At 41.6% G+C, this 13,981-nt stretch overlaps 1 protein-coding gene across 1 annotated transcript in view; it reads right to left on the bottom strand.

Moving 5' to 3' along the window:
- Positions 1-779: 779 nt before the first annotated feature.
- The window catches only part of Pias1 (protein inhibitor of activated STAT 1), a 132,351-nt gene continuing 119,149 nt past the window's right edge, over positions 780-13,981 (bottom strand). The window contains exons 13-15 of the mRNA XM_008836534.3: positions 9,508-9,650; positions 8,617-8,654; positions 780-4,621 (exon numbers count right to left, since the gene is read on the bottom strand). Of these exons, the coding sequence (XP_008834756.1) occupies positions 4,328-4,621; positions 8,617-8,654; positions 9,508-9,650 (475 nt within the window). The 3' untranslated portion in view covers positions 780-4,327. The remainder of the gene's footprint in view (positions 4,622-8,616; positions 8,655-9,507; positions 9,651-13,981) is intronic.

Below are 13,981 nucleotides of genomic sequence, written 5' to 3'. Positions count from 1 at the left end.
ACCCCCCCACCCTCCACCCCCTGTCTGAGACAGGACATGCATCTTAAATTTGCCTCAAACTTGTGGAAGATGACCTTGAACTTCTGATCCTCCCACCTCTACCTCCTGAGTGTTGGGATAGGTATGCACCACCATGCCATTTATTCCATGCTGGGGATTGAACCTAGGGCTTCATACATGCCAAGTAAGCACTCTACCAAACAGGCTAATCTCCAGTCTCCCAGGATGGCTTTACAGCATTTTTTATGACTCTCATTTGCCTACCTGGAATCTGAAATGCAGTTTGCCAAGAACATCTGGCTGGCATGGGGTGGTCAGCAAAATGGTGGGCTGCTCTTCCCGTCACCCCTAATCAAGGGTGGCAGGTGGCTTTGCATTAAGCTCCTAAAGTCTGATTTACACAGCTACCCCAGGAGAGGCTTTTCAGCACCAGGGTCCAGCCTCTGGGTACATTCCTCAAATTCCAATGGGCTTACCTAGCACCTGGAGCTGCTCATAAAAAAGGGCCAAGGGCCCCTGGCATTCAAACAGCAGATATATATACACAGTATGTTTCAAACCTAGCAGATGCTTTGCTTCACTACAGGGCCAGCCTTGTTTCATAAGGAAATGATGGCTGTATTCCTTACTTACCTCAAAGCATGTCTCAAAGTGTTAAGTTACTTATCATGCTTTGAAACCTGTGGATGAAAGGGGGCCCTGGAATCACATGGCACAGGCCTGCTCTTGTTGGGTCCGTCCCCTTGTAGACCCAGTAGGATTATTTTACAGAAGACAAATTAACTGAAGGCTTTTATTACATCTAAAGAGCTCTACATAAACAGGTAACATTCAATAGGTAAACAATTTTTTTTCCAATGCATGTAATAAATATTTTCACTTGGTACTTTTATACAAACCGACATTGGTCTACTATACATTTTGAAGCCATTTTACTGGTTTGGCATGCGGTGTAGAGATTCTGAGAGAAAGTTTTAAGGCAATGAATCACAGATTTAAGTTCATGGAATTAATGGTAGCTTTTATCTGTTTATATACATTTTCTCTTCTGTTAATTAAACAGCAGCAGCACACTCTGGGACCACCAGCTAGCCTCCCTCTCTCTTTCTGAAATCTAAGTTTTCTGTTTAATTAAAAAACAAAACAGAATTCAACATATATCCATAAAACAAAACTCTTACTAAAATAAATTTGAATGTGCTTTTAAAAGTCCTGAAGATCCTGAAAGTTTTATGTATTTAAAATCAAAACTGCTTTAAAAACAATGTTCTTTCTACATTTATTCATTTACAATGGGATATATTTTCATTCACACTTGTCTCAAAGGAAAGTCTACCCAAAAAGAAAACCCAGCAACACATTTTTCAGAAACTTAAGTGAATTTTTAAATCAGTAATGTAGAAGTACGATAATATCTAAACTAGTAATAGGAAAACTTTAATGCTCAAAATAAATTAGTCAACCAAGTATGGCATGGTTAGGTTTCAGATTTTTTTCTAAAAAGATGTGTCCAATAATGCCCACATATTAAAAGCCCCCTCCACCCTGCTAGTCCAACAGCAATTTTATCAGTGATGTGTGCATCTAACACACATGGGCACACATACAGTACTGTACAGAACACAGGTGTGCACACTGGTGAAGACCGATGCAGGGACTGCTGACAACGTGCTCAAAGATGCAAGAATGCTACCTGTGCAGCACAACCATGCTGGTAGGGCTGGGGAGTGAGGGTGGGCTGAGGAAAAAAGTAAGAGACAAAGTGACCATGCACGGTTTCTTTTCAACTTAGGAAATAAAGATGTAGTGCAAGGCTCCACTAATAACTATTAAAGATCGAGACGTCTGATGCTGACCACAGGTCAACAGAGTTTGGTAACTATTACTTAATGCAACACTTTAGAAAGTCAACAACTAGAGAAGTGAACTCCTCACAAAGTGGAATGAACTAAAATGAGAAGACAACTGAGCAGTCAGTTCTCCCCTAGGGACATGACCAAAGCACTGGACAGACACTGACCCTATTACCTACTTTTCCCTTAGGTTGGTACAATGCAGGACACAGATGGAAAGCAGGCCCCTCTGAAACTGGGCTGAAGAAAACAGAGGGCCAGGCTTTCAACTGGATCATTCCAAGAGTTTGTAATTCAGCATCATACACAGAACGATTGATCAGAATTCTGAGACTATGAACAATAATAACAGGAAAAAAAAAAAAAAAACAAACCCAACCCAACAAAAAAGCCCACCACCCTAGAATAAACTATCCAATTAGCAGAAATGTTTCCTATTGCAATGTTAACAGAAACAATACCTACAATTTTAGTAATCTCGACCTTAGCCCTAATTTAGACACAAATTACAGCGCTACCTGAAATTAGCCTAAATCAATATGGCAAAGAGAAATCTTAAAAACATAACTATTTCTAGTTTGAACTGACAGTGAATGCCTTGTTTTATTGCAAATTGTTCTGTGACTATAATTCAGCCATTTCTGTGTGGAATACACATGCACAGGGGAAGACAATATAACTCGCTTGTTACTCACACGTACTTGTTTATAAATACATATATACACACACACATATACATATCAACACCAACTTTTTTCAAAATTCAAGTCGACAATTTAGTAGCAGAGAGATGCTATGAAAAAAAACTTACTGTTTTTAGATATCACACTGTCATGTGAACCACTTAATTTATTATACAACAGAAGATATAGCCATCTTGGAATATACCTGGATTAAAATAGGTCCTTCTGGTATGGGTGAAAGGTTTTACAACAGGTTTATGCACAAAGGTGGTCCTTTATCAACTCTGAGAACATTAATGATTGTAACATAAAAACCCACTCTGGACACTGGTGACCACTTACCCCTTTTCTCCTGTTAGGCCCATCTATTGTCCACCCCAGAGAACACGTGCCTTCTCTGATGAAGCTTCTGAATAGAAGCTCTTTCCCTTCCTTCTGACCCTAGTCATCTCCTGAAGAACAGTTTTGATATATTTACATGTTCTGTTAGTAAGAGTAGATAGGACCGACTGATTCTTGAATTTTAAAAAATGACTTCCTATATCATGCTTGTCATTAAAGGCCAAGGGGAGAAAAAAACTCAACAGGGCTAAGATGCATACACACTAAGAACCTGAAAAAATTAAGTCCAAACATATTTTTTGTGTTTCAACTGATTATCAAATAGATTTCTACAGCTCCACATCTATCTGACAGGGGCTGCACTGCATTTTCCAAACAGCATTACGTTTGGAGTAATTCTTTTATCTTTTTGAGGTGATGCAATTTTTCCTGTGTCAGCTGCATGACACAACAGGGCTTCCGGGACTGCTTCCGTATCCTCCTTTGGTATGAAGAGTTTCAAAGGAAACTCGTTACCCTGTGGCCACAAGAGCAGGTACTCACAGCCTTGACTTAAATACAAAATACTGGCAATCCAGATTCAGAAGGCCTGCTGACCAGCTGCTCCCCAGACAGCTTTCCTCTAACACTTCTGGGAGACACACTCTTAAGGGGTATCTAGCAAATCACAGAGAAGCTGTGATGGAGAACATGCATCCAGGAGAGTTGATAAAGATGCTCATACATGAGTTCAAGACCTTTGAAGCACTGTGAAAGAAGCAGGCAACTGATATATTAACTGAATGCAAACTCAGGCGGAGAGGGGGCAGTGGTGATAGAACATACATACAGGCACACACACTGAACACACCCACCCACGAGCTGTGTCCCAAGGACACATAGGGAATGCAGCGGGACACATGAGATTCATAACTTAAGGCTGGTAAAATATGCGTACACACAAACAGAACCCAAGTCTGTCTTTTTTAAAAAATGGAAATCAAAACAACCCTTGACCCCCTCCCCACAACAAAGCCCACAATTTAAAACCATACATGCAATTCCATTTGTTATTGCAAATAAAATAATGCCATTAAAGTAAGATAAAACCAAAACCATAGGACAAATGACGAAAACAAAATCTTCAGAATCCAGGAAAATGTACTGAAGGTGTTTTTTTTTGTTTTTTTTTTTTTTTTTTTCTTTTTTTTTTTTTTTTTTTTTTTAAACAAGTGTTTTATCAGACAGGCAGTCTTAGATTTATATACAAAAGTAAAACTGAAAATATAGTTTTGTTCTCTGTACATTTCTTTTAATTTTTTTTTCCCTAAAAAAAGGAAAAAAAAAAAAAAAAAAAAACCACACGCTTGTGTACTTCTCGAAACAGAATAAGGTAAAACAGCACAAAGTTCTCTTCTTCGGCCAAGTTCATTTACTCTGGGCTGGGGTGAGTACAGCAGGGCAAGGGAGTCAGTCCAATGATATAATGTCTGGCATGATGCCAAAGATGGACGCTGTGTCTGCGCTGCTCCTGCTGGCCACGCCGTGGCTATGGCTTTCCCTCAGGCTGTTGGAAGACACAAGGCTGCTGTTGCTGCCACTACTGCTTCCATTGGTGGTTGGCAGAGAAGTGCTTCCTCCTGCACTTAACTGATCGAGAAACATCTGTGAGGAGGTATATGGGAAAAACCGGGACGAGTGCAGGAGGTCTTGATCATCCGACACTGCTGCTGCTGCTGCAGCGAGCAGCGAGGTGTTGTAATGCTAGGGGGAGACCAGAGACAAAACATACTGGTTATCATTCTCCACAGACAAGTCTGAATTTAACATACCCTGAGTATCTGCAGTTTCTCAAATGCTTAGTATGACATTCTGCGAACAGCAAGGTCCTTGATAAAGTATTTTTGGCATTTGAAACTGGAGTAACTTTTTAAAAATAGCTTCCTTGTTTTAGTTTACAGTGCATGAAATTTTTAAAGTTCTATTTCTCTTTAACTCCAGCACTCGGGAGACAGAAGCAGATGGATCTCTGTGAGTTCAAGGACATTCTGGTCTACATAGTAAGTTCCAGGCCAGACAGGGCTACATAGTGAGACCCTTTCTCAAAACAAAAAACCAAATCAAACAAAACCAATTCTATTTATGTCTGTGTGATGTATGACGTGTGTACATGGGTACAACCACCACAAGCATGCATGTGGAAGCTAGAGGGTAACTTTATGGAGTTGATTCTCTCCTTCCACCTTTATTATGAGTTCTAGAAAGAAACTCACATCAGGCTTGTGCGGCAAGTGCTTTACCCATGAGTCATGAAAATTTGTTGACCTTGAAAATTTGATTTCTAGGGTACTCAGAAGCAGCAGAAGAGGGCACCTGCTACTTTACTCCTCAGATACAGCCAGGTAGCACCTGATAGAGTTCATTCTGAAAACTGCACTGCTGGTCAGTGTCCCTGAGCTGCTCACGTATGCTACCCTCAGTCCATGGACCTGCATGCCCAGCACTGACTGAGCCTGTGAGCAATAGGAGCAGTGCGTCTGCGTAGGGAGGCATGTCTGAACTAGGAAAGGCACAGTGAAAACATGGTAGAAGTGATAAGCAACATTACACCTGCATGGGCACTTCCCACCAATGGGGTATGTGGGCCTGTAGATTGCTCTGGGCAGGTGAAGGAGTCAGTGTGTGCAAAGGGAGGACATTTCCACGAAGCACCATGGGCTTTATAAACAAAACTCTTATGCTTAGGCTGCTCTAGATTTATGGGGGGGGAAAAAAAGAACTCCAAAGCTCACTTTTCCTTTGTTCAATGAACTACAGCTTACTGTAGTTATAATTTACACCTTTAAACCTTTTTGTTTTCATTAGCATATACTACTATACATAATAATGGGCTAATAAGACATTTTCATACATGTATAAAATGCATTTTGATTATATTTTCTCCTTCCCTCTCTGGTCCCTTCTTGCCAACCAGTTTCCTTCTTCTTTCATGTATTATTATTACTTTTTTTTGGTGGCCCAATGAGTTTATTCAGGGCTGTTTATGGGTGAATGGGCAACTTACCAGTGGCTGTGCCACCGAAGAAAATATCTTACTCACTAACCATCAACTGCCTATAGACCCTCAGGGAGGGTGGGGCCTCTTAAAACCCCTCCCCTTCAGAATCTTTGTAGTAATACTTAAAACACGTATACACTGTATGGCTGTGTAAAAACATTTTCCTTCTTTATATCTATATTCTGTTAGATTTTATTATTTATTTTGCTAAAAACTAAGGTACAAATACACACTAGCCTAGGCCTATATGGCCGGGTCACTGTCTTCAGCTCCACATCTTGTGCCTTCGAAGCTCTTAAGGCAGCGACAGTGCCGCCTTCTGGATCCCTGATGAACCACTGGAGTGCTTCCTGAGCAGGCGCCACTCTTCAGAAACATGCCATGGTGTGGTTCCTTCTTCTTTCTCTAATTAGAGACTTGCTTGTAAAAGTGCACCACAAATGTTCCTCTCCATTAATAAAAACTTTTATGTGCTGGGGTACATGTTCTGAAATGTCTTAAGGAGACTGTTGATATCTGCAGAAACTTCTGCTAACTCCTTCAGTATGAAACTTGCTGGGCTCCTTTTCATCTTCCTTTTGCCTGTTTTTCATTTCCAATGCACCCATGCCAGCAGGTTCCTCAGCACCTGCCTCTGGGAGCTCCACAGTATCAGGCACACCTGGGTTACAGTTATTTGCCATGCCACAGCTTTGCTGATTTTTGTAACCTCTTCATCCTAGGAAAATCCTTTGAAACCAGGGCCATCAGTCCTCAGTGACACCAGCCCAGATCCAAACAAGGCTGGGTACAATGCTGGCGTCACTACCCATCCAGAGTCACACTTGTGTCTTTGCGGTGCTCCTCATCTGTAGCACTAGCCTAGACAAAGTTCCTACTCAAGCAGCAGGCCTGGGTCTCAAAGGCCATTAAATCTTGATTGGCCAGCAGCATGGCTCAGCTTGCTGCACAAGCCTGGTGACCTGAGTTTGATCCCCAGAACCTATGTAAAGGTGGAAGGAGAGAACCAACTCTACAAAGTTGCCCTCTGACTTCCACATAGGTGCTGTGGCATGTGAGCATGCACACAAACATTATGGAGACAAGCATACAAATAATAATAAAAAAGCATAATATACTCATGTATGAAATTCTCAAAAAAAAAAAATCAATTTCCCTGATCTAGTGGTTGAATCATCCCCTGTAACAGGATGATATTTGAAAGTGGGATGAAGGGTGCAAATAAAAGGATATGAGGGAGCATTACCACCAATAAACCAAGTCTGGCAAAGTGTGTTACTCCCCAAGCAGCTCCCCATCTACAGGCTCAGGAGGGTATCCTGGAGAGTAGCTGGGTCTCCCTGACTTTGGGCTGCTCCCAAGCACAGGCAACATGAGCTGACGTCCTGAAGGCCTAGCTCTCACTGCAGGTCACAAAGGCATTTGGTATGTAGCCTGGGACACTGCCCTCAAGAGACACAGTCAACCCATCTTTAAAAGCCTGGTCCCAGCACCAACTCAGCCTCCTTATGGATGCACATCTGTTCTGGCACCTGTCTCCAGAATATGGAGTTTTTGTCTGACTGAAGTTCTGCTCTGGCAAATAACTTTGGTCCATCAGCTCATCTCCTTACATGCACTCCTCAGTTGCCCTCACACAGCACGTGCAGACTCTGCTCACTCTCACTTGATGTGATGGACCATTCTTGAATCACTCACACCACCCAGATCTAGTAAATTCAATACTGTAGGTCCAGTCTTTTTTTCAAGCCTGCAAACCTTTTGCTTTGGCAGTGAACACCATGGTACCCAGAGGGATGCGCTCCTGTGCCTGGTTCTCTATTCACTTCCTTAGTGGCTTCTTGGTTGGTTGTAAGGCCTTTCTCAATCCTTGTTAGTCTCACAGCTTTCAATGAGACTTCTGCCACTTTGTTTGTTCTTGTTCTTCAAGTCTGCAGCTATGGTGGAATGGGACAGCCTGACTGGTGAGCAAATAATCATTGACTTTCTCATTCCATGCTCCTTAGTCACTTAATTTTGTTTCCAGGTCAGTCACTAGATGTGGCCTTTCAGCAACAGATTTTGTACACTGAGAGGAGGTCACGATGGATAAAGTAATATGAGATCAGGTCAAGCATAAAAGATCATAAGAGAAAATGAAGCAATCAAGAGTTGCAGTAAACACAGCAGAGGGCACCACTGGCAGGACACAGCATGTAGTTTAACAGTGAAATGTCACAGTCATTTGGTGTCGCTATCGAGTCCTATGGACTGCACACAACTGGATGTGCAATGCTCTCAGACCACTGGCAGTGTGGCAGCTTTAATGCTGTGCTAAGAGCTTTCAACAGCTACAGTGTCCTGGGCAACACAGATTCCTCAGCTCCACCACAGACTGATGAGACCTCTCTCACATCTGTGGCTTAAACTGAAGTGTTACTGTGTGGCACACGAGTGTATTCAGCCAAGAACTCTCAGCCGTGTGGCTCAATGCCCTGCTTCTTTAAACAACAGCATTGAGAAATCAAGTCTGCGCTCTTCTTACCCCTGCTGGGAGAACAATGAAACTTCGGCTTTTCATCTAAATTCTTATAGCCAAAGCAACACTTGGCGCATGCACTCAGTTCTTTACAAGGAAATTTATTCTTTCTCCTGGCTATGTCTTATACGTTAAAGTATTTTAATATGCAATTAAAGTAACTGATTTCTTCATATAACATACCTGATTGTCTCCTGATAAGAAAGGAAAGAAATCTAATCCTGTGGAAGAAAAAAAAAAAAATTTTAGTTTGGGGAAGGAAAAAAGGAAAGAAAAAAACCACCTTTCCAAATAGTTCAGTACTTAACAAACACGGGTTTTACACCCTATTCCATAAGAAATTGTATTTAAACATGAAGAGTTAAGCTCACTGTTTTATGGCTCTTCTACTTCTAAATTATGAAGGATAAAGTCAAGTTTTGGCAATGAATACCTTGCTCTTACTGACTCCTCCTAAGTAGCTTTTTATTTAATTATTTAATTATATATATATATCTTTGGTCTTTTGAGACTGGGTCTCCCTGTTGCCCTAGCTGGCCTAGAATTCCCTATGTGAAGAAAAAAAAAAAAAAAGGTGCATCACCATAATCCCAGCACAAGGGAGGCAGAGGCAGGAGGATGCCAACAAATTTAAGGTCAGTCTGACCTGTACAGTGAGTTTCAGGCCAGCCAGGGCTACACAGTAAGAGCATGCCTTGTAGTACAACATAGTTACACACGATGTCTGTTGTGTTAGTCACAATCAGGGAACAAAATATAATGTTCATAAACATCAAAACTGAAAGGCACATATTGGAAGTCATCCAAAAACAAGCCACAGAATTCTGGAAAGCTCACAAAGCTGAAAGACCACTGCACTAATGTTACCAGTGGTAATAAAATGCCAGCTACAGAGGAAGACACAATCAAAAGCAGGTGGGTTTTTATGCCCACAGTCTATTACTCCTCTCAGTCCTGGATCAAGACTCTGCTCTCCCACTCTTCTGCTCTGTTCTTAGACTCACCCAGTCTAGAATACACAAATCAAAGAAATTCATCAACCTATGTGACAACAGTGAAGAACCAGTGACTCACCTTGCAAGTCATAAGGCATGGGTGTCATGTGGAAAGGGTGCCTGTAGTCTTGGATGAGGGAGGTGTTAATGTAGCTTGTATCTACAGCAGGAAGGCTGGGGGTGCGGGACACAGGAGATGCTTGATGAGGAAGACTCAAAATGCTATAGGAAGGAAATGTTTAGAAAACTATTACAAGTCAGTTTAAGTTTAACAAATGAAGTTGTACCTCACAATTTCTTTCTGCTAAAGAAATAAAAAAGCGGGGCTGGAGAGATGGCTCAGTGGTTAGGAACACTGGCTGTTCTTGCAGAAGACCCGGGTTCGAATCCCAGCACCCTCATGGCAGCTAACAACTGTCCGTAACTCCAGTTCCAGGGGATCCGACAGCCTCTTCTGACCTCCACGGGCGTTGCTGGACATGGGTGCACTTACCTACATGCAGGAAATACATGCATACACATAAAATAAATAAAAATTTTTAAAAAGTTTTGTTAAAAAAAAAAAGAAATAAAAAACAAGCAAAGTAAAATAAACGGTAAGAAATAAGTGTCCTATGCAGTAAGGACAACCAGAGAGATGCAATGGTATTGACCATTCAGCCCACAGAGTCTTTAGAATATCAATCACCATTCCCAGAAGGCAGTAGCAACGCACAGCTGAGCCACCATCACAGGACAGCAGTGAAAGGTGCCCACAGGGAAGTACACTGCAGCCTTTCCAAAGTAGGAAGTAGAAGGGTGGCTAGTAAGAAATCTAGGGATACTGTCGAGCAGCCAACACAGCCAAAAATAGAGGAACACAGCAATCTGCACAGCAAGGAATGAACACTCTCAAGTTGGCTCAGAGTCAGGTCTGGTTAGGGAACTTTGGTGCCCAATGCCCAGCTCAGCCAGCAGCACATTGCATAAAAGGGCTGTTGAGTCCAATGAAGTGGTGAGAAGGGGCTAAGAAGTGTTCCAATGAAGAGGGGGTGAGGAGTTTCTAAAGGGAAGTAAGTAGTGTAACTGGAAAAAAGGGACCTAGGAAAAGTGGAATGTTTAGACAGACAGGACATCAAATCTTGTTCTTTACCTCCCTTAAGAAAAAAGAAAGAAAACTTATTTTGAAAAGAAAATAATTAGTACAGTCGTAGGAGAGCATATAAAGTTATTACATGCTATCCCAACCATACAAGAGGTCAATAGACACAGAAGCTATAGAAAATAAAGAGAAAGGAAAGCGGGTGTGGTGGTGCACACCTTTAATCCCAGCACTCGGTAGGTAGATCTATTTGAGTTCAAGGCCGGCCTGGTCTAGACAGTGAATTCCCAGCTGGCTGGGGCTACAGGGAGACCCTGGCTCAAAAAAAGACCGAAAAAACAAAAAACAAAAAAAAAACCAACCAAACCAAAACAAACAAACAAAAAATAAAGAGAAAGGAAAGAATACAGAGACTACTTTTATATGTGTGTGGGCACGTGTGTCACAGCACACACATGGAGGTCAGAGGACAGGTCAGGTGTCAGTCCTTGCCCTCCACTTTGTTTGTCAAGTTAGTTGACCTGTGAGCATCCAGGCGCTCTCCTTCTCCAGTTCCCATCTCATGTAGGAAAGCTGGGATTGCAGACATGCAAGCTACTGCATCTGGCCTTATGTGGGTTCTGGGATCTGAACTCAGGTCCTCACATGTACATGGCAAGAACTTTTTCCATCAAGTCACCTTCCCAGCCCAACCTTTTGCTTTTTGGTACTCCATGTAAAGTACTTGGGGACTGGGTCACAATTTCAGTGGTATAGAATATTTCAAAAGACACCAAGGTTCGATTCAAGGGGAACAGAGTTCTAATTAGAACTACATGCCACTCTTTTCTGAATGGGATATTAAACATAAAACATTCTCATATGCTTTATAAAAGCATTTTATCTAATAGGAACTTAAACCTTTTAAACATCTAAAAAAAGTACCATGTTCCATTAGCTGTGTGTATCCTTTGTCAGTGCTTAAGAGATTATAAAAGAGAATAAAGCAGCTAGAATGCTACTCTTCCAAACACTATGTATACCAAGCAGCATGGGAAACTTCTGGATGAACTAAACACCCACAGCAAAGACAACAAGGTATTTTTACGCTTTAGTGCTGCTTGCCTCTTACTAGTTTTTGGATGATTGCTTTTCTTTCAATTTTGTGATTCTATTTGGAAGTCTATTTCTACGATTACAACACACAAGTGCAAACAATATGCTATGCTTAGGTTTCTAGGATCGTGGTCCCTGCTGTAGAAACAGCAGAGTGTTGACTATGGTCCTATTCACGTAAGAATGCTGTAAATACTTGGGTTTCGGGGGGAGGGGGTGGGCAGAGAAAGGCTTGGCATATGTAGGGTTGTATCTGGGTTCAATTAGACACTGGGAAACTCAGGAAGTAGTTAATGCATCTAATGCAATTTTCCAAACATAATAAACAGAGCTATTTTGGGAGGGACAGTAAAGTAAATATTCAAAGAAGAAATATTAAATTTCAAAAGATTCCAAAGTTTTCCTTAAGAAAAAAATATGGTTAGATAGTAAAGCTACTGCATAGTTCACAGATGACTATTATTAATATTCTAAAGAGGAGATAGGTAATTAACCCCAGCCTTTATATACTCGGTTTTATGAAACATCTTTTAATCTTGACATAAAAATATGACAATATGGTTGCCCCCTGTCTGTGGGGCAGGTTCTGCAACCTCCTACAGATACCTAAATCCAAGGGTGTTCATGCCCTTTATATAAGTTGTAGTATTTGGTATCACTTAAGCATATCCTCCTGGTTAACCAGTCTCTAGGCTACTCCTAAATACCTACTTCAACGTAAAAGTTAAGTCATTTGGGTTTTTGTTTTGTTTTGTTTTGTTTTAGAGATGGGCTCTCATACTGCCAGGTTGGCCTAAAACTTACTATATAACTGAGGCTGGCTTTGAACTGATCCTCCTGCCTCCACCTCTCAAGGACTAGGATTATAGGTATGTATCACCAAGCCTGGACTTTCTTTGTTTCCTTCTTTCTTTCTGTCTTTTTGAGACGGGGTCTCCCTGAAGCCCCAGCTGGCTTAGAACTCACTATGTTGACCGGGCTGGCCTTGAACTCACAGAGATCTGCCTGCCTCTGCCTCCCAAGTGTTGGGATTAAAGGCATGCGCCACCACGCCCGGTTTATTTCTGTCTTTTTGAGAAGAATTTTACTATGTAGCCTAGGTTGGCCTCAAATTAGTGGCAATCTTTCTGCCTTAGCCTTATGAATCATGGTGTTATAAGCACGTGCTACTAACTCACACCTCCTGTGGTACAGCATGATGGCAAACTACTAGGAAATATAGAAAACCAGTCTACAAAACAAGAAATACTGTTTAGTAAAACTCAAGTCATCTCTGAGTTCTTTCCTTGTCAGGTCACACAAACCTAGAGGCAAGATGAGTCAATGTTAGGAGCAGATTTCAGAATCACCTAGGTGCTTACTACAAATACAAATTTTCTATGTCTACTCCTAAATCAGACATGGGGTATCCATGTGTGTTTCAATAAGCTCTTGAACAGCCATTGCTGAAGGAGCAGACACCAAAATGAAGTTCAATCCCTTTGTGACTTCTGACCCAAGTAGTAACTGCTAAAGGCAATTAGTACGTCTTCTCACATTCGGAGGAAGATTATGTCTTCCTCTCTTTCCGAGAGCTGAGACAGATGAACAATGTTCCATCTGTGTCTATCCAAAGGATGATGGAGTTCAGGTTCTACAAGGACATTAACCATCAGCAGACTGGCAGACAGTTCATAGGAATGTGCCATCTCCATTGAACGAGTACAGTGGGAAAAGGCTAATGGAACAACTGTCCACATGGACATTCACCCTGACAAAGTGATTATCACCAGGCTAATGCTGGACAAAGACCCCAAAACAATGTTGGAAGGGGAGTCTCACCACGTAGGAAAGGAAAGGGGAAATATAAGGAAGAAACAATTGAGAAGATGCAGGAATAGAGTCATATATAACTTTCATCAAAGACTGCTTAAATGTGGGCCAGTCAGATGGCTCAGAAGATAAAGGTGCTTGCTGCCAAGCCTGGCAAAATGGGTTTGATCCATGGGACCCACATGGTAGGAGAAAACCAACTCCTGAAAGTTATCCTCTGATGTCCACATGTGTGCCACGGTTGAGTGCATACTAAAGCACACACAAAAAACAAGCAAACAAGTATAAAAATAAAACTTGATAAAATGAGAACAAAACTCTTGGAGACTCTGATGTCTACTGGAGCTACTATATGTATCAGAATAATCTTTTTAAAAACAGCTATGTAAATTGGGGACTGGAGAGATGGCTCAGTGGTTGAGAACACTGGCTGCTTTTACAGAGGACCTGGGTTTGATTCCCAGCACCCACATAGCAGCTAACAACTGTTTTTAACTCCAGTTCCAGGGGATCCAACACTCTCTTCTGATCTCCCTGGGCATTGGACAACACGGGTGCCCTTACA

Source organism: Nannospalax galili, unplaced genomic scaffold (assembly GCF_000622305.1).
Source record: "Nannospalax galili isolate Female #2095 unplaced genomic scaffold, S.galili_v1.0 scaffold54, whole genome shotgun sequence".
Classification (NCBI taxonomy): domain Eukaryota; kingdom Metazoa; phylum Chordata; class Mammalia; order Rodentia; family Spalacidae; genus Nannospalax; species Nannospalax galili.
This window is presented reverse-complemented; position numbering and strand designations above follow the sequence as displayed.